General features: G+C 39.9%; 1 protein-coding gene across 2 annotated transcripts in view; it reads right to left on the bottom strand.

Annotated features, from left to right (window-relative positions):
- CTNNA2 (catenin alpha 2) overlaps positions 1-18,312 on the bottom strand; it is a 1,238,106-nt gene that overhangs the window by 103,247 nt on the left and 1,116,547 nt on the right. For both annotated transcript variants that reach the window (XM_032653512.1, XM_032653513.1), the window contains exons 10-11: positions 10,636-10,728; positions 9,886-10,042 (exon numbers count right to left, since the gene is read on the bottom strand). In XM_032653512.1, coding sequence (XP_032509403.1) covers positions 9,886-10,042; positions 10,636-10,728 — 250 coding nt within the window. The remainder of the gene's footprint in view (positions 1-9,885; positions 10,043-10,635; positions 10,729-18,312) is intronic.

The following is an 18,312-nucleotide window of genomic DNA, read 5'->3' as shown; positions in this document are numbered from 1 at the left end:
TCCACCATTTGTCCTAGGGCTCTATCCGTCCATGACTTTTTTTTAAAAATTCTTTTTCTTAATAAGTTTAATTGTAATAACTTTATTATACTTTACCTTCGTTCTTTCTTTCTTTCCTTCCTTCCTTCCCTCCTTTAGACAACGAATCACCCCAAATTGAGGAGGTGGTCTCAGGGAGCAGGATTTATGATTTTTCCCCCTTTAACTCTTTTTGTGAAGGTGTATGTGTATGCTTCTGTGTAAGATTTTCTCTGTATAGCTTTGCTTCCAACATTTGTCCTAAGGTTCTATCCGTCCCTTTTTTTTTTTTCTAAATATTTTTTAATTCAATAACTATATTATACTTTATTTTATTTTTACTGTATCATCTTTCTTTCTGTCTTTTTTCCTTCTTTCCCTCCTTCCTTCCTTCCTCCCTCCCTCCCTCCCTCCTTTCCTTCTTTGCTTCTTTCTTCCTTCCTTCCTTTCCTCCTTTCCTTCTTTCTTTACTCATACTTCTACTAATTCTCCCTACTTTTTCTCCCTTTTATTCTGAGCTGTGTGGATGAAAGGCTCTTGGTGCTCCAGCCAGGACTCAAGGCTCTGCCTCTGAGGTAGGAGAGCCAACTTCAGGACACTGGTCAACAAGAGACCTCCCAGCTCCACATAATATTAAACGGTGGAAATATCCCAGAGACCTCCATCTTAACACCAGCACCCAGCTTCACTCAACGACCAGCAAGCCACAGTGCTGGACAACCTATGCCAAACAACTAGCAAAACAGGAACACAACCCCACCCATTAGCAGAGAGGCTGCCTAAAATCATAATAAGGCCACAGACACCGCAAAACACACCACCAGACGTGAACCTGCCCACTAGAGAGACAAGATCCAGCCTCATCCAGCACAACACAGGCACTAGTCCCCTCCACTAGGAAGCCTACACAACCCACTGAAACAACCTTAGCCACTGGAGACAGACATCAAAAACAACGGGAACTACGAACGTGCAGCCTGCAAAGAGGAGACCCCAAACACAGTAAGATAAGCAAAATGAGAAGACAGAAAAACACACAGCAGATGAAGGAGCAAGATAAAAACCCACCAGACCTAACAAATGAAGAGGAAATAGGCAATCTACCTGAAAAAGAATTCAGAATAATGATAGTAAGGATGATCCGAAATCTTGGAAGTAGAATGGACAAAATGCAAGAAACAGTTAACAAGGACCTACAAGAACTAAAGATGAAACAAGCAACGATGAACAATGCAATAAATGAAATTAAAATCACTCTAGATAGGATCAATAGCAGAATAACTGAGGCAGAAGAACGGATAAGTGACCTGGAAGATAAAGTAGTGGAAATAACTACTGCAGAGCAGAATAAAGAAAAAAGAATGAAAAGAACTGAGGACAGTCTCAGAGACCTCTGGGACAACATGAAACGCACCAACATTCGAATTATAGGGGTTCCAGAAGAAGAAGAAAGAAAGAAAGGGACTGAGAAAATATTTGAAGAGATTATAGTTGAAAACTTCCCTAATATGGGAAAGGAAATAGTTAATCAAGTCCAGGAAGCACAGAGGGTCCCATACAGGATAAATACAAGGAGAAACACGCCAAGACACATATTAATCAAACTGTCAAAAATTAAATACAAAGAAAGCATATTAAAAGCAGCAAGGGAAAAACAACAAATAACACACAAGGGAATCCCCATAAGGTTAACAGCTGATCTCTCAGCAGAAACCCTACAAGCCAGAAGGGAGTGGCAGGACATACTGAAAGTGATGAAGGAGAATAGCCTGCAACCAAGACTACTCTACCCAGCAAGGATCTCATTCACATTTGATGGAGAAATTAAAACCTTTACAGACAAGCAAAAGCTGAGAGAGTTCAGCACCACCAAACCAGCTTTACAACAAATGCTAAAGGAACTTCTCTAGACACGAAACACAAGAGAAGGAAATGACCTATAGTAGCGAACCCAAAACAATATATAAAATGGAAATAGGAACATACATATCGATAATTACCTTAAATGTAAATGGACTAAATGCTCCCACCAAAAGACACAGATTGGCTGAATGGATACAAAAACAAGACCCTTATATATGCTGTCTACAAGAGACCCACTTCAGAACTAGAGACACATACAGACTGAAAGTAAGGGGATGGAAAAAGATATTCCATGCAAATGGAAACCAAAAGAAAGCTGGAGTAGCAATTCTCATATCAGACAAAATAGACTTTAAAATAAGGACTATTAAAAGGGACAAAGAAGGACACTACATAATGATCAAGGGATCGATCCAAGAAGAAGATATAACAATTGTAAATATTTATGCACCCAACATAGGAGCACCTCAATACATAAGGCAAATACTAACAACCATAAAAGGGGAGATCAACAGTAACACATTCATAGTAGGGGACTTTAACACTCCACTTTCACCCATGGACAGATCATCCAAAATGAAAATAAATAAGGAAACACAAGCTTTAAATGATACATTAAACAAGATGGACTTAATTGATATTTATAGGACACTCCATCCAAAAACAACAGAATACACATTTTTCTCAAGTGCTCATGGAACATTCTCCAGGATAGATCATATCTTGGGTCACAAATCAAGCCTTGGTAAATTTAAGAAAACTGAAATTGTATCAAGTATCTTTTCCGACCACAACGCCATGAGACTAGATATCAATTACAGGAAAAGATCTGTAAAAAATACAAACACATGGAGGCTAAACAATACACTACTTAATAATGAAGTGATCACTGAAGAAATCAAAGGGGAAATCAAAAAATACCTAGAAACAAATGACAATGGAGACACAACGACCCAAAACCTATGGGATGCAGCAAAAGCAGTTCTAAGGGGGAAGTTTATAGCAATACAAGCCCACCTTAAGAAGCAGGAAACATCTCGAATAAACAACCTAACCTTGCACCTCAAGCAATTAGAGAAAGAAGAACAAAAACACCCCAAAGCTAGCAGAAGGAAAGAAATCATAAAAATCAGATCAGAAATAAATGAAAAAGAAATGAAGGAAACAATAGCAAAGATCAATAAAACTAAAAGCTGGTTCTTTGAGAAGATAAACAAAATAGATAAACCACTAGCCAGACTCATCAAGAAAAAAAGGGAGAAGACTCAAATCAATAGAATTAGAAATGAAAAAGGAGAAGTAACAACTGACACTGAAGAAATAAAAAAAATCATGAGAGATTACTACAAGCAACTCTATGCCAATAAAATGGACAATCTGGAAGAAATGGACAAATTCTTAGAAATGCACAACCTGCCAAGACTGAATCAGGAAGAAATAGAAAATATGAACAGACCAATCACAAGCACTGAAATTGAAACTGTGATTAAAAACCTTCCAACAAACAAAAGCCCAGGACCAGATGGCTTCACAGGTGAATTCTATCAAACGTTTAGAGAAGAGCTAACACGTATCCTTCTCAAACTCTTCCAAAATATAGCAGAGGGAGGAACACTCCCAAATTCCTTCTACGAAGCCACCATCACCTTGATACCAAAACCAGACAAGGATGTCACAAAGAAAGAAAACTACAGGCCAATATCACTGATGAACATAGATGCAAAAATCCTCAACAAAATACTAGCAAACAGAATCCAACAGCACATTAAAAGGATCATACACCATGATCAAGTGGGGTTTATTCCAGGAATGCAAGGATTCTTCAATATACGCAAATCTATCAATGTGATAAACTATATTAACAAATTGAAGGAGAAAAACCATATGATCATCTCAATAGATGCAGAGAAAGCTTTCGACAAAATTCAACACCCATTTATGATAAAAACCCTCCAGAAAGTAGGCATAGAGGGAACTTTCCTAAACATAATAAAAGCCATATATGACAAGCCCACAGCAAACATCATCCTCAATGGTGAAAAACTGAAAGCATTTCCACTAAGATCAGGAACAAGACAAGGTTGCCCACTCTCACCACTCTTATTCAACATAGTTTTGGAAGTTTTAGCCACAGCAATCAGAGAAGAAAAGGAAATAAAAGGAATCCACATCGGAAAAGAAGAAGTAAAGCTGTCACTGTTTGCAGATGACATGATACTATACATAGAGAATCCTAAAGATGCTACCAGAAAACTACTAGAGCTAATCAATGAATTTGGTAAAGTAGCAGGATACAAAATTAATGCACAGAAATCTCTGGCATTCCTATATACTAATGATGAAAAATCTGAAAGTGAAATCAAGAAAACACTCCCATTTACCATTGCAACAAAAAGAATAAAATATCTAGGAATAAACCTACCTAAGGATACGAAAGACCTGTATGCAGAAAATTATAAGACACTGATGAAAGAAATTAAAGATGATACAAATAGTTGGAGAGATATACCATGTTCTTGGATGGGAAGAATCAACATTGTGAAAATGACTCTACTACCCAAAGCAATCTACAGATTCAATGCAATCCCTATCAAACTACCACTGGCATTTTTCACAGAACTAGAACAAAAAATTTCGCAATTTGTATGGAAACACAAAAGACCCCGAATAGCCAAAGCAATCTTGAGAACGAAAAAAGGAGCTGGAGGAATAAGGCTCCCTGACTTCAGACTATATTACAAAGCAACAGTAATCAAGACAGTATGGTACTGGCACAAAAACAGAAAGATAGATCAGTGGAACAGGATAGAAAGCCCAGAGATAAACCCACGCACATATGGACACCTTATCTTTGATAAAGGAGGCAGGAATGTACAGTGGAGAAAGGACAGCCTCTTCAATAAATGGTGCTGGGAAAACTGGACAGGTACATGTAAAAGTATGAGATTAGATCACTCCCTAACACCATACACAAAAATAAGCTCAAAATGGATTAAAGACCTAAATGTAAGGCCAGAAACTATCAAACTCTTAGAAGAAAACATAGGAAGAACACTCTATGACATAAATCACAGCAAGATCCTTTCTGACCCACCTCCTAGAGTAATGGAAATAAAAACAAAAATAAACAAATGGGACCTAATGAAACTTCAAAGCTTTTGCACAGCAAAGGAAACCATAACCAAGACCAAAAGACAACCCTCAGAATGGGAGAAAACATTTGCAAATGAAGCAACTGACAAAGGATTAATCTCCAAAATTTACAAGCAGCTCATGCAGCTCAATAACAAAAAAACAAACAACCCCATCCAAAAATGGGCAGAAGACCTAAATAGACATTTCTCCAAAGAAGATATACAGAATGCCAACAAACACATGAAAGAAAGCTCAACATCATTAATCATTAGAGAAATGCAAATCAAAACTACAATGAGATATCATCTCACACCAGTCAGAATGGCCATCATCAAAAAATCTAGAAACAATAAATGCTGGAGAGGGTGTGGAGAAAAGGGGACACTCTTGCACTGCTGGTGGGAATGTGAATTGGTTCAGCCACTGTGGAGAACAGTATGGAGGTTCCTTAAAAAACTACAAATAGAATTACCATATGACCCAGCAATCCCACTACTTGGCATATACCCTGAGAAAACCAAAATTCAAAAAGAGTCATGTACCAAAATGTTCATTGCAGCTCTATTTACAATAGCCCGGAGATGGAAACAACCTAAGCGCCCATCATCGGACGAATGGATAAAGAAGATGTGGCACATATACACAATGGAATATTACTCAGCCTTAAAGCGAAATGAAATTGAGATATTTGTAATGAGATGGATAGACCTAGAGTCTGTCATACAGAGTGAAGTAAGTCAGAAAGACAAAGACAAATACCGTATGCTAACACATATATATGGAATTTAAGGGGAAAAAATGTCATGAAGAACCTAGGGATAAGACAGGAATAGAGGCGCAGACCTACTGGAGAACGGACTTGAGGGTGTGGGGAGGGGGAGGGGTGAGTTTTGACAGGGCGAGAGAGAGTCATGGACATATACACACTAACAAACGTAGTAAGGTAGATAGCTGGGGGGAAGCAGCCGCAAGGCACAGGGATATTAGCTCGGGGCTTTGGGACAGCCTGGAGGGTTGGGAGGGGGAGAGTGGGAGGGAGGGAGACGCAAGAGGGAAGACACATGGGAGCACATGTATATGTATAGCTGATTCACTTTGTTATAAAGCAGAAACTAACACACCATTGTAAAGCAATTATACCCCAATAAAGATGTTAAAAAAAAAAAAAAAAAAAAAAAAAAGAAATGAAATTGAGCTATTTGTAATGAGATGGATAGACCTAGAGTCTGTCATACAGAGTGAAGTAAGTCAGAAAGAAAAAGACAAATACCGTATGCTAACACATATATATGGAATTTAAGGGAAAACAATGTCATGAAGAACCTAGGGGTAAGATAGGAATAAAGACGCAGACCTACTGGAGAACGGACTTGAGGGTATGGGGAGGGGGAGGGGTGAGTTTTGACAGGGCGAGAGAGAGTCATGGACATATACACACTAACAAACGTAGTAAGGTAGATAGCTGGGGGGAAGCAGCCGCAAGGCACAGGGATATTAGCTCCGTGCTTTGTGACAGCCTGGAAGGGTGGGATGGGGAGAGTGGGAGGGAGGGAGACGCAAGAGGGAAGACATATGGTAACATATGTATATGTATAGCTGATTCACTTTGTTATAAAGCAGAGTGAATCACACCATTGTAAAGCAATTATATAACACACCATTGTAAAGCAATTATACCCCAATAAAGATGTTTAATAAAAAAAAAAAAAAAAAATCACAGATGATCAAACTACCTGATTATTATAAGCTTTAAAGCTATAGTTTCTAAATTCAAAAGCAAAGTTCAGTCTGTGAATTTTTTAATGAAACAAACTCAAGACCCTGGAGTCAAAAAAAAACCCAAACAAATAAAAGAGGAAAAGGCAAACAAAACAAAACAAAACTTTTAGACATTATGGGATTGAGTTAACAGCTTTTTCAGATCTTAGATGCCTGCTATTTTGTGAGCCAAACCCAAGAATTCAACTGTTATGTGATTAATGCCAGGATGCTCATTTTAAGACACTATTAAAAATTTTAGTTTTTGCCCAGTGGGAAAAGTTTAAGTGTTCTAATACAGCCATTTCATTTTTTTCTATAAGCCCAGACTACATCTGAAAATTGGTTTTGCTCCTGTAATGTTAGTAACTCCCCAAACTTGCTGCTTTTCATATGGACAAATTAAGCACTCAGACACACAAGTTCAGGTAGCATGAAAAAAAAAAAAAAAAAAGGAAAGAAAGCAAAACAAAACTATCCCTTAAAAAAAATCCTTTCTGTTGTTGTTTTCAAAATAGAGTTTCCTGCCAGAATAGATATTCCCTTAAGAAGAAACTGATACATAAAGTGTCATTAATGCCATTTCAAAATATCTCCTGGGCCAACCTTGCAATTTACTGATGCAAATGTTTTGGCTCCAGCTCGGAGAGGAGATGAGAAGTAGTTTCCCCAACTATCGGGCTGTATCTACAGTCTACTAGCAGGACAGAGTGGCCTGTGTCATTATTTGTCAAGCCCATCTATGGAAAGGTGCCTGCCGCCTCCGATTGTCAAGTCCAAAGGCATGCTCTAGCAGGTCCTGCCAAGGCTGGCTCCCTGACAGTGCCTGTTCATTTTCCTGTCATGGCATGCCACGGCGCTTGTACCACTGGGGTTGGACTGCACAGTGTTATCAGCGGAAGCCAAAGCCTTTTCTTGTTGCTGGTAATAATGAGATGCACAAAGGAATGGCAGGGAGAAAGGTGGCAGAGAGGCATATCCGGTGGAAGAAAATTAAGAAAAGCTTTGCACTACTGAAACAGTCTGAGATAAGACCTCCTAAACTTGCTTTTCTCTACCCTCAGAAATTTTCATATATGCATTTAAAGAAAAGGAGAAGTTGGGAAAGCTTTAAGTTCTGAAATGATTCCTCTTTGAAAAAGGTAGTATATGGATATTTTCTATTCAATTGTAGAGAGAAGGGGAATAGCATAAGATTTCCAGGTGCTGTTAGGATTGCTGTGTGAGATCTGAGGCTGGTTGGAGAGTCCCCCTGCCCCTTTTGGGGACCCCTATAGTCATCTTGGCAAAGGCTGACTAGATACAAGAAAAATGCTCAGTCCTGGTGTCCGTCCTTCTGTTCCCCACCACTCAAATCCCCAATATGTCTATCCAAACAATTTCTAAGAACCTTATGAAAGATACATTTCTTGCATATCTTTTATGTTGTTAGGACTCACGCATCAGTGAAGCAAAAATCCCAGGAATGGCAACACATTGAGTTCTTTATCAGCCAACCCCTGGATATGGGTATGTTTAAATGAATAGTTGCTTTGACAAGTCATCAAAAACAAAGCACTTTGGGAATGAAGAATAAGACAGGTTTCCAAGAGGGAAGAGAGAGTGGAATGGTGGTACCAGAGGGGATGGCGAGGTTTGAGGGGGTGGGGAAGGAGCTGCAATGAAAACTGGAAACATCAAAGGCAAATTCCCTTCTATCTAGACTTACTGAGAACTATATAGATTCTGGAAAGAGGATATCTGGATTTTAATTATACCTCTTCCAAGTTACCTACCTCTCAGTGCCTTACTTTTCTCAAAGGAAGGCTCAGAATAGTGATGCCTATCTTATAAAACTTTGGTGTGAATTAAACCAAATAGCAGAAAGTCAGACAAATTATAGATACTGAGCACGTGTTCACTCATTTTTCCCATCTCCTTTGCCCTGCCCTCCATGATTTCAAAGTTGGCTTTTCCATCATCCATCAGATCTACAGATTCAACTATGCTGTTCTCAGACAAGCTTTAAACACAAGCCCCCAGTGGGAAATTCATTGTCAGTTTCTTGGTGAAAGGAAAGACTGCAACTAGAGAAAAGTTTCTAAATACACTAAGCCTCCTGCAGAAATCCCTTCCACACTGTTGCAGTCAGAGGCCCTGTCTCTCTGGATCCCACCAGCTGTGCTGCAACCCCTCCCTCTCAGACCTCAGTAAGTCCTGGTCAAGGCTAGGGCACACCTGAGCTGTCAGGTGTGAGTCCCATATGCCTGTGGGTAGAGTCAACACCTGGTCAATTTGAATTTTCAAGCGTCACTTGGTTATTTTAATGCCTCGCAATCCTCCCCCATGCCTCCCATAGAGACTTTTCCAGGTGAATTGGGTCAAGTGTGTTTAGTCAAATGTGTTTGGAAAAAGGCCCATTAGCTGGCGGTAGCCAAATTTGAAACAGCATTGATGAGCCCCATTAAAGGTCAAATTGATTACATGGTTACTCAAATGTGCCAACATCCTTCAGTCTGGCTTCATTTACAAAGAAGAAAGTTACAATTTCCAGTGATGACTAGTTACTTTCTCTCACTTCTTTCCACAACCTCATGGTCAAGTGCTCAAAGCCTCAATAGCTCCCAAGTACCTTCTAATGGGCTCATTCTGTGGCTAACATTTCTTCCCAGCTTATCACAAACCTGGGTAACTTCACTTATTGAGGGAAAAAACCTTAACGCAGCCAAATTGGGATAACTCATTGTTTTTTTGATTTTTAAACATAACCAGTCTCATAACCCATACCCTTTTTTAGATGGATGTCAAATGCATCAAAGGCCATCCTATTTTAAAAACTCCAGGAAGTAAAAAGGAGGCTAACTCTACTTAAATAATCTGTTCAGGTTTCTAATATCTTGATCAGAAATTTGTGTTTTCTCCCCAAATGCTTTGGCTCAGTGTCTTGAAATAATGTGCACAGCAGAGAAGAATTTTCAAGAGGGTGTTACAATTACAGTTGCAGAGATGATTGACAGCTCAAAGGGCCAAGGAGAGCACTTGAAACACAGACCCATGACATTTGAAACGTATTCCTCATCTCATCTTGTTCTCTTCCTTCGGCTGCCTTGTAAGGGGCCCGTTTGTGATTACCTGAGACAGAAAGGAAGTCATCCACTGAGGTGATGTCATCCACAGCCTCTGTCAGCACTCGGACCTGCTTTTCCCACTGGTCTTTGAAGACATCCATATTGTCCTGAGCAACTTTGCTCTGTGGCCGGGCAGCCAGTGTGAGAGCGGCATTGATGACCTATTTGTTAGAAACAATCCAGGGACATATTGACCACACTCTTTGAAAGAGGAACAAGCAGGTCAAAGATCATGTTGAAATCCTGGACCCTGCAGCTTCCACAGATAAGTGGGTTCCCAGTGTTTGGAAGGACAATCAAAACATGAAACTTAAAGTAGGTTATCAACTACTAATAATTTTTGTTTGCTTTTCTTCTTTTTGTAAGATATAGGTTTCAAAAAGTGCTTACTGGACAAAGCCTACTTAGCACAGATGTGGCAGAAATAGAAGTTTTGTTCTACATGTGCAAGCATACAATTTAGTGGTTGAGACACTAAAGGTAAATAGATACGGAGCATTGAAATAACAGTCCAAGAAAAATAGAAGAAAGTCAATAGGAGTGGAAAAGAGAATAATCGCCACAGTAATTCTGAAGAGACTGGAATAGTTTGAAGTTCTTTTTGAGAAAGGCAGAACCTGAAATGGCCCATGAATGTTGGGTAGCACTTTCCAGTGAGAGGAAAGAGGGCAAGGCAAGGAAACGAGTGACATGAGGGCTGGAGCGTAGAAGATCTGAAATATCAGGCTTTGGAAACAAAGTAAATGAGGCTTACCTGGGGACACAGGCTGTCAATCTGGGTGGCTGCCATCCGAACTAATTTCACCCCTTCTTCATTGTTGGAGATGGAACAGGCCAAATTGGCAACCTGTATTGAAGAGGATTTGAATGAAAATGATGTTGGGACCAAGGGAAAATACACTGTTGCATGACCTTGTACCTTCCCTGGAGAGCGCCACATCCAGGAGAATCCTTTCAGAAATGAGATGAAGGGACCCTTCTGTATTAAACCAAATATTGCTAAGTCTTCTGTCTGTATGCATTTCTATCAGAAAAGCAAGGTGTTAATAACAAATCATTGCTTCAAGATTCTTGAGCACACACAATAATGTATTTTAACTGGGTTCTTCTGAACTCTTTCCCCCTCCATCTACACTCTCACTTGAACTCCCTAAGACTCATTATTGAATGCAAAGCATTGTGATTTTGGCCACATCAGTACTAAATTCTGACCAGTGAGAGAGATGCCATAGGCAATGCTTTTGATTTTAAAGAGACCCATAGTAAACTGAAAATTAGTGTCTGTTACCCCAAAGAACCCAAGATCTTCCTGTCACAGTCTGTCAGGAAGATGTCAGTCCACCAGTAGTCAACTCAAATGCTTTCAGGGGCCAAGCAGTTCTGAAAAGTGTGTAGAAAAGCCTGGTGTAATCCAGTAGGCAGTGGGGGGGAGTGTGCAGCCAATGAGGACGTGCAAGTCCACTATAAAAGTATTCAAATTTGATTTTTAAAACATATTATACCAGCCAAAACAGCTGAACTGAATTCAAGTTCCCAGGTCAAGCATTTCAATGTTATTCCTTCTCTTCAAGGAGTGAGAATTGGTAACACAAGGCCGGCCTAATTGGCCAAGGTCAACAGCACACAAAGTTATAATCAAAACACTGATCAGTCCCACCAAGCTGATGTCAAGAGGACAGGAGGATGGGGTTTAGAAAGGGCAAAGGAGAAGAGGAGGGCTGCCAGGGCTAGGAGCAGTAAGGCAAGTAGAGTACATGATTAGAAGAGAGAATCCCTAGGAGCCCTGTGGCCACCTGACTTTTTGTATCACTTTTTTGTTCACTTCTGCTCTCCAAAACAAGACTGCCTCCCTACTATGCCTTAATGCTCTGGGAGATTCAAATGCACTGCATATGTGTATAGTTCCTCATGTGAAAGAAACCTTAGTGTGGAACAGGGAGAGCAGCACAGAGCTGGAGATGAGGAGGCTCAACCACTAACCCATTCTGTAAGTCATGTCACATTTGTGATAAGGATTGTTTCCTTATCAGCAAAAGGAGATGGATAGATGGTGATACTAGGGATACTTTCAAAGATGACCTCAATAAATCATTAGTGCAAAGAATCCCATTTTGAAGCTTTTAAGAAAGAACATATTAAGTCTATTACAGTGAGAATATATACTATGAGAAACCACAGATTTAATTCCAAAAGTTATCATGTAGTTTCTTAGATTTTATAGTTTACCTTTGATTCTTCAGATAATTTTCACTATGTAACTTAGTTTTCAAAGAGAAAGACAAACATGCCTTTTTATACCCATTCATAGGATACTAAATGCCCAGGGGTATGAGGAGGCTCCTTGGAGGGAGAGCAAGAACGCAGGTTCTCAATTTCAATATTGTCTCCACTCTGCTTTTTTATTAATCTTTGTTATATTTGTATTCTACTGTATTTTATATTCCAAACACCTGAATAAGTATGTGACATAGAATTGGTGCTCAATACATGTTTAATGAATTAAAGAGTAACCTTTTAATAGCTTTTGAAAATTGCATATAGTGATTTGGAATACATAATAAGTTAAAGATACTCTTAAAGTTGCTAGTCCTGTAATTTGGCTGGACAAATTTTCACATTACCTTCTAGCAGATGTTTACTAACGTCATGGAGCTAAACAATAGTTCTTACATTCTAGTCCATTGTTTGAGTCCAGAATGCAGTGGCCCCTGTCCATGGTGGCGTGTGAAATCAGGATGGTGTGATGAATTTTTGAGAAAGATATATGTATTTAATTTAAAATTCTGTCTTTTAATCTTAAATTCTTCCCATTTCTGCTGTTGAAAACCTTTTATTTTATGAAATGATGATTTCAGATGATGGTTTTGGTTGCTTTTTATCATCCTTGCTTGGTATGTGACAGAGACTTGAGGTCGCACTTTTCCATTGCAGTGAACAACTGCTAAAGAGTTTGGCATATGACTCTATATAAGGACAACAACATGAAAACTTTAAAATGCTCCAGGAATCAGATCTTGGGTAATATTTGCTTGCATCTTTGTAAGATGAAAAGTAAGAAAATACCAGCACTCTCAATGAGATAAAGGCTCTAGACCAAGTATTAAATGGCTGTTGACATAAAAATATTTATAAATAAAAAAAGAAAGAGAACCATATATTATGTATCTTTTGAAAGAACGACAGAACACTCCCTATGAAACGTTCTTGCCAAAAGCAACAACAACAACAAAAACAACAAAACATGAAAATGATCAGCCTTAGGATCGATTCTCAATTTACAGAAATCGAAGAGACAAACATGTAAAATAAAACCACATGGATGCCATCATGAAAATCCTGATGGTGATAACTAGTAGAAAAAAGTCAGACCTTTATAGATCCTGAATAGACAAATAAACCATTATATAAATATCCATAAATATTTAAATGAATTTTTATATATATGTACATTGTAAAACAATGAAAGAAATTTAAAATTCACTAAATATTTGATGATATTAAGGGGTTAATGTTTAAAATACCCTAGTAATAATTCAGTTATTTTATTTAAAGTGTCTATAGCTTTTATATATGTTTTTTTATGTAATGTTTTAAAATACCTTAGTAATACTTCAGTTAAGTGTCCATAGCCATACACACACACACACACACACACACATATATATATATATCGAGATGCTTATGGATGAAATGATATGTTTGGGATTTGCTTCACAGTTATTTAGGGTAGGGGAAATGGGTGGAGGTATAGAAAAAATGACTGGCTATTAGTTCAGAATGGTCGAAGCTGTGTGATACTGTATGATGGTTCATTATACAGGCTCTACTTTAAGATATGCTTGAAATTTTCCATAATAAAAGTGTTTTTTTTTAATGCAGTAACTACAATCTATTATATCACCAGCTCTGATAAAATACTTTCTTGCACTTGTATGAGTCTCAAGGGAGCCTAGTATAAGTCAGGGAGAAGCCTGAGTATGGTTTAGAGGTAAGGCTTGCAGACAGCAGAAGAGTGTCAGCCTAAGCACAGAAGGGAATACTGTAATGGCTTGTATAAGACACAGAGGTGGCTCTCCAGACCACACAGTCTCCTGCACATGCTGGTGGCAGGTCCCCAGGCAGGTCCCTGGGAATGATGGGGCTGAGAAGAACTGGGCTCTTGTGTGAGGGAGATGCCAACCAGTAACTTCCACATTGTGATAAAAAACAAACAACCAAAAATTTTTTTGTATCCTTTGAAATGTTTCTTTATCCTTTGTTTAATAAACTCTATTATGGCTCAGATCTAGTGTGGGCACTTCATTGCACAACAGAATCAGAGTAGGGGAATAGTGCTAGCAACACTTAGCAAAAATAAAGAAGTGACAACTCCCAATAGTTCTTCAATTACTTATTCTCTTTAATTTACTGATTTATAAATCCTAAAGCCTGGCAACCTCCACTCTGAAATGTACTCCTGCTGTTTAAGTCTACTTAAAATCAGAATTTCATTTACCTTGTGTTATATTCTACAACATTCTGAAAATATTTCCAACACGATGCTAATGATTTCACTATCTCCAAAGGCAAGCTTCTGTATTTTAAACTGGTCATGGACACAATCCAAATTCCTATCTTCCTTGTTTTCCTTTGGCTTGCCTTTGTGTTTCTCACTGGACTCATTGACGTCATGGTGACTCTGAACATGGTTTTATATATTGTGATTTTGAGAACTCTGGCAGCAAACACTAAGTTTCAGTCTTGAGGCAGCTCCTAATCAAAAATGCAGCTTGAAATGCCAGTGAATATTTCAACACCAGTACAAGGCTACTGCACACAGTAGGTACTTACTGATTGATTTCAACTACCTGTTCTTTAACTACAGCTCTTATGTTACGATATCAGAAACTCTTTGGTGAAATAAAATGTCCTATGTTTCAAATCACAATATTTTCTCCTTTTAAAAAAAAATTTGGCATGATAGTCTTCCTAAGGGGGGGGAGGAGGGGAAGAGAATAGGAGAATAGAATCATGAGATATTAGAAAAAAATTAATTGGAGTAAAAAAATGAACAATATACCATTAATAGATCAGTGTTATGAGACTGCAAACCAAAATTGAGTGATATGATTATATTTACTAGAATTTTGAAACCTGCTTGAATCAACTAAATAGGTAACATTTACAGGCTGGGGCTGGCCTCTGCTTTCTCCACTCTTGAATTGTTTACAACTTAGCTCAGGCAACAAGAGTCAATTGCCTTCCTGGGGGCTCAAAAAACAATAAAGTCTATCATTAACTATTAAATGTTGGGCTATTTAGATTGATTTATGATTTCTGAAAGTGACTAGGCCATGAGTAAATGTGGCATAGCTCCTTGGTGAGCTAATTGCACTAAATTTCCCAAGACTCTCTCAGGAAAGGGAACCCTCCTCCATGACTTCTGAGAGCATAATGGATTTGGGGAAGTAAAAGCTAAAAAGACTGGGCCAAGTCTTCTATCCTTGACTTAGGTGCCTTAAAAACTGGTTATCTTGGGGGAAAGAAGGAAGCTTAGCAGCCTTAGCTAAGTTGTATGCTGCTGACTATAAGAGCTTTAAGGGTTCAAAAAAGAAATGATCAGTACTCCTGGCTGGGAATCAAGTAAACACATCATGAAGAGGTAAGATATCCATCTTATAATGCTTTTCTGATTGCCTGATTAGAGCAATTTTCTGGATGCTCAAAGACTATGATATTTTTTACTCTTCTGGAGGCACAATGGGTAAATAGATAAATCAAACAATAATATCATTAGCAGTTTTAGAAAGACAATAAACTATCAGGGAGAGCTGATGCTGATTCTCCTAAGAAAGGAACTTGCTCCTTAAACCGAATCTGTATGATTGGCATCCATTCCTGAACACTTTAATCATCACCTTAGCTGACCAAGAACAGATAAGAGATATTCCAGGGACACTGATGGCAGAGATAAAAGTGACAAAATCAAGAATGTGTGGAGTCCTCATAAAAATACATTGTAATTTTTAAAAATGCAAGATGTTTTCAATCAAACACATGTACCAAAAAACACCCACAGCTCGAAGTTCCTCATGAACAGAACACTGTAGCTATCAAATTTGTTTTTTGTTCCTTGCTGTTGATCTATTTTATTTTGGTTTTTATTATTTTTTATTTTTTTAAAAAAATTATTGGAGTATAGTTGATTTAAAATGTGTTAGAAAAGAATAAAATACCTAGGAATAAACCTACCTAAGGAGACAAAAGACCTGTATGCAGAAAAGTATAAGACACTGATGAAAGAAATTAAAGATGGGGGGACCTTGAAGATGGCGGAAGAGTAAGACGCGGAGATCGCTTTCCTCCCCACGGATACACCAGAAATACATCTACACGTGGAACAACTCCTACAGAACACCTACTGAAGGCTGACAGAAGACCTCAGACCTCCCAAAAGGCAAGAAACTCCCCACGTACCTGAGTAGGGCAAAAGAAAAAAAGAAAAAAACAGAGACAAAAGAATAAGGACGGCACCTGCACCAGTGGGAGGGAACTGTGAAGGAGGAAAAGTTTCCACACACTAGGTAGCCCCTCCGCGGGCGGAGACTGCGGGAGGCGGAGGGGGGAGCTTCGGAACCGTGGAGTAGTGCACAGCGACAGGTGTGGAGGGCAAAGCGGGGAGATTCCTGCACAGAGGATGGTGCCGACCGGCACTCACCAGCCCGAGAGGCTTGTCTGCTCACCCGCCAGGGCGGGCAGGGCTGCGAGCTGAGGCTCAGGTTTCGGTTTTGGACGGAGCGCAGGGAGAGGACTGGGGTTGGCGGCTTGAACATAGCCTGAAGGGGTTGGTGCGCCAGGACTAGCCGGGAGGGAGTTCGGGGAAAAGCCTGCACCTGCCGAAGAGGCAAGAGACTTTTTCTTCCCTCTTTGTTTCCTGGTGCACGAGGAGATGGGTTTAAGAGCGCTGCTTAAAGGAACTCCAGAGACGGGTGCGAGCCGCGGCTAAAAGCGTGAACCCCACAGACGGGCGGGAGACGCTAAGGCTGCTGCTGCCGCCACCAAGGGGCCTGTGTGCGAGCACAAGTCACTCTCCACAACCCTCTTCCGCGGAGCCTGTGCAGCCCGCCACTGCCAGTTTCCCGAGATCCAGGGACAACTTCCCGGGGAGAACGCATGGCGGGCCTCAGGCTGGTGCAACGTCACGCCGGCCTCTGCCGCAACGTCATGCCGCCTCTGCTGCCGCAGGCCCGCCCCGCACGCAGTGCCCCTCCTTCCCCCCCCCCCCCCACCCCTGGCCTGAGTGACCCGGAGCCCCCGAATCAGCGGCTCCTTTAACCCCGTCCTGTCTGAGCAAAAAACAGACGCCCTCCAGCGACCTACACGCAGAGGCAGGGCCAAATCCAAAGCTGAGCTCCTGTGAGCTGTGAGAACAAAGAAGAGAAAGGGAAATCTCTCCCAGCAGCCACAGAAGCAGCGGATTAAAGCTCCACAATCAACTTGATGTGCCCTGCATCTGTGGAATACCTGAATAGACAAGGAATGATCCCAAATTGAAGAGGTGGAATTTAGGAGCGAGATCTATGATTTTTTTCCCTTTTCCTCTTTTTGTGAATGTGTACGTGTATGCTTCTGTGTGAGATCTTGTCTGTATACTCTTGCTTCCACCATTTGTCCTAGGGCTCAATCCGTCCATGGTTCTTTAAAATTTTTTTTTTCTTAATAATTAATTTTAAATGTAATAACTTGATTATACTTTACCTTCGTTCTTTCTTTCTTTCTTTCCTTCCTTCCTTCCCTCCTTTAGACAACGAATCACCCCAAATTGAGGAGGTGGTCTCTGAGAGCAAGATTTATGATTTTTCCCCCTTTACCTCTTTTTGTGAAGGTGTATGTGTATGCGTCTGTGTAAGATTTTCTCTGTATAGCTTTGCTACCAACATTTGTCCTAAGGTTCCATCCGTCCCTTTTTTTTTCTAAATATTATTAAACTCAATAACTATATTATACTTTATTTTATTATTACTGTATCTTCTTTCTTTCTTTTTTCCTTCTTTCCCTCCTTCCTTCCTTCCTCCCTCCCTCCCTCCCTCCCTCCCTCCTTTCTTTCCTTCTTTGCTTCTTCCTTCCTTCCTTTCCTCCTTTCCTTCTTTCTTTCCTCATACTTCTACTAATTCTCTCTACTTTTTCTCCCTTTTATTCTGAGCCGTGTGGATGAAAGGCTCTTGGTGCTCCAGCCAGGAGTCAGGGCTCTGCCTCTGAGGTGGGAGAGCCAACTTCAGGACACTTGTGAACAAGAGACCTCCCAGCCCCACATAATATTAAACGGCAGAAATCTCCCAGAGACCTCCATCTTAACACCAGCACCCAGCTTCACTCAACGACCAGCAAGCCACAGTGCTGGACAACCTATGCCAAACAACTAACAAAACAGGAACACAACCCCACCCATTAG

The sequence above is a fragment of the Phocoena sinus genome, chromosome 13 (assembly GCF_008692025.1).
Source record: "Phocoena sinus isolate mPhoSin1 chromosome 13, mPhoSin1.pri, whole genome shotgun sequence".
Lineage (NCBI taxonomy): Eukaryota > Metazoa > Chordata > Mammalia > Artiodactyla > Phocoenidae > Phocoena > Phocoena sinus.
The sequence above is the reverse complement of the archived record's forward strand: the minus strand, read 5'-3'. Positions and strand labels throughout refer to the sequence as shown.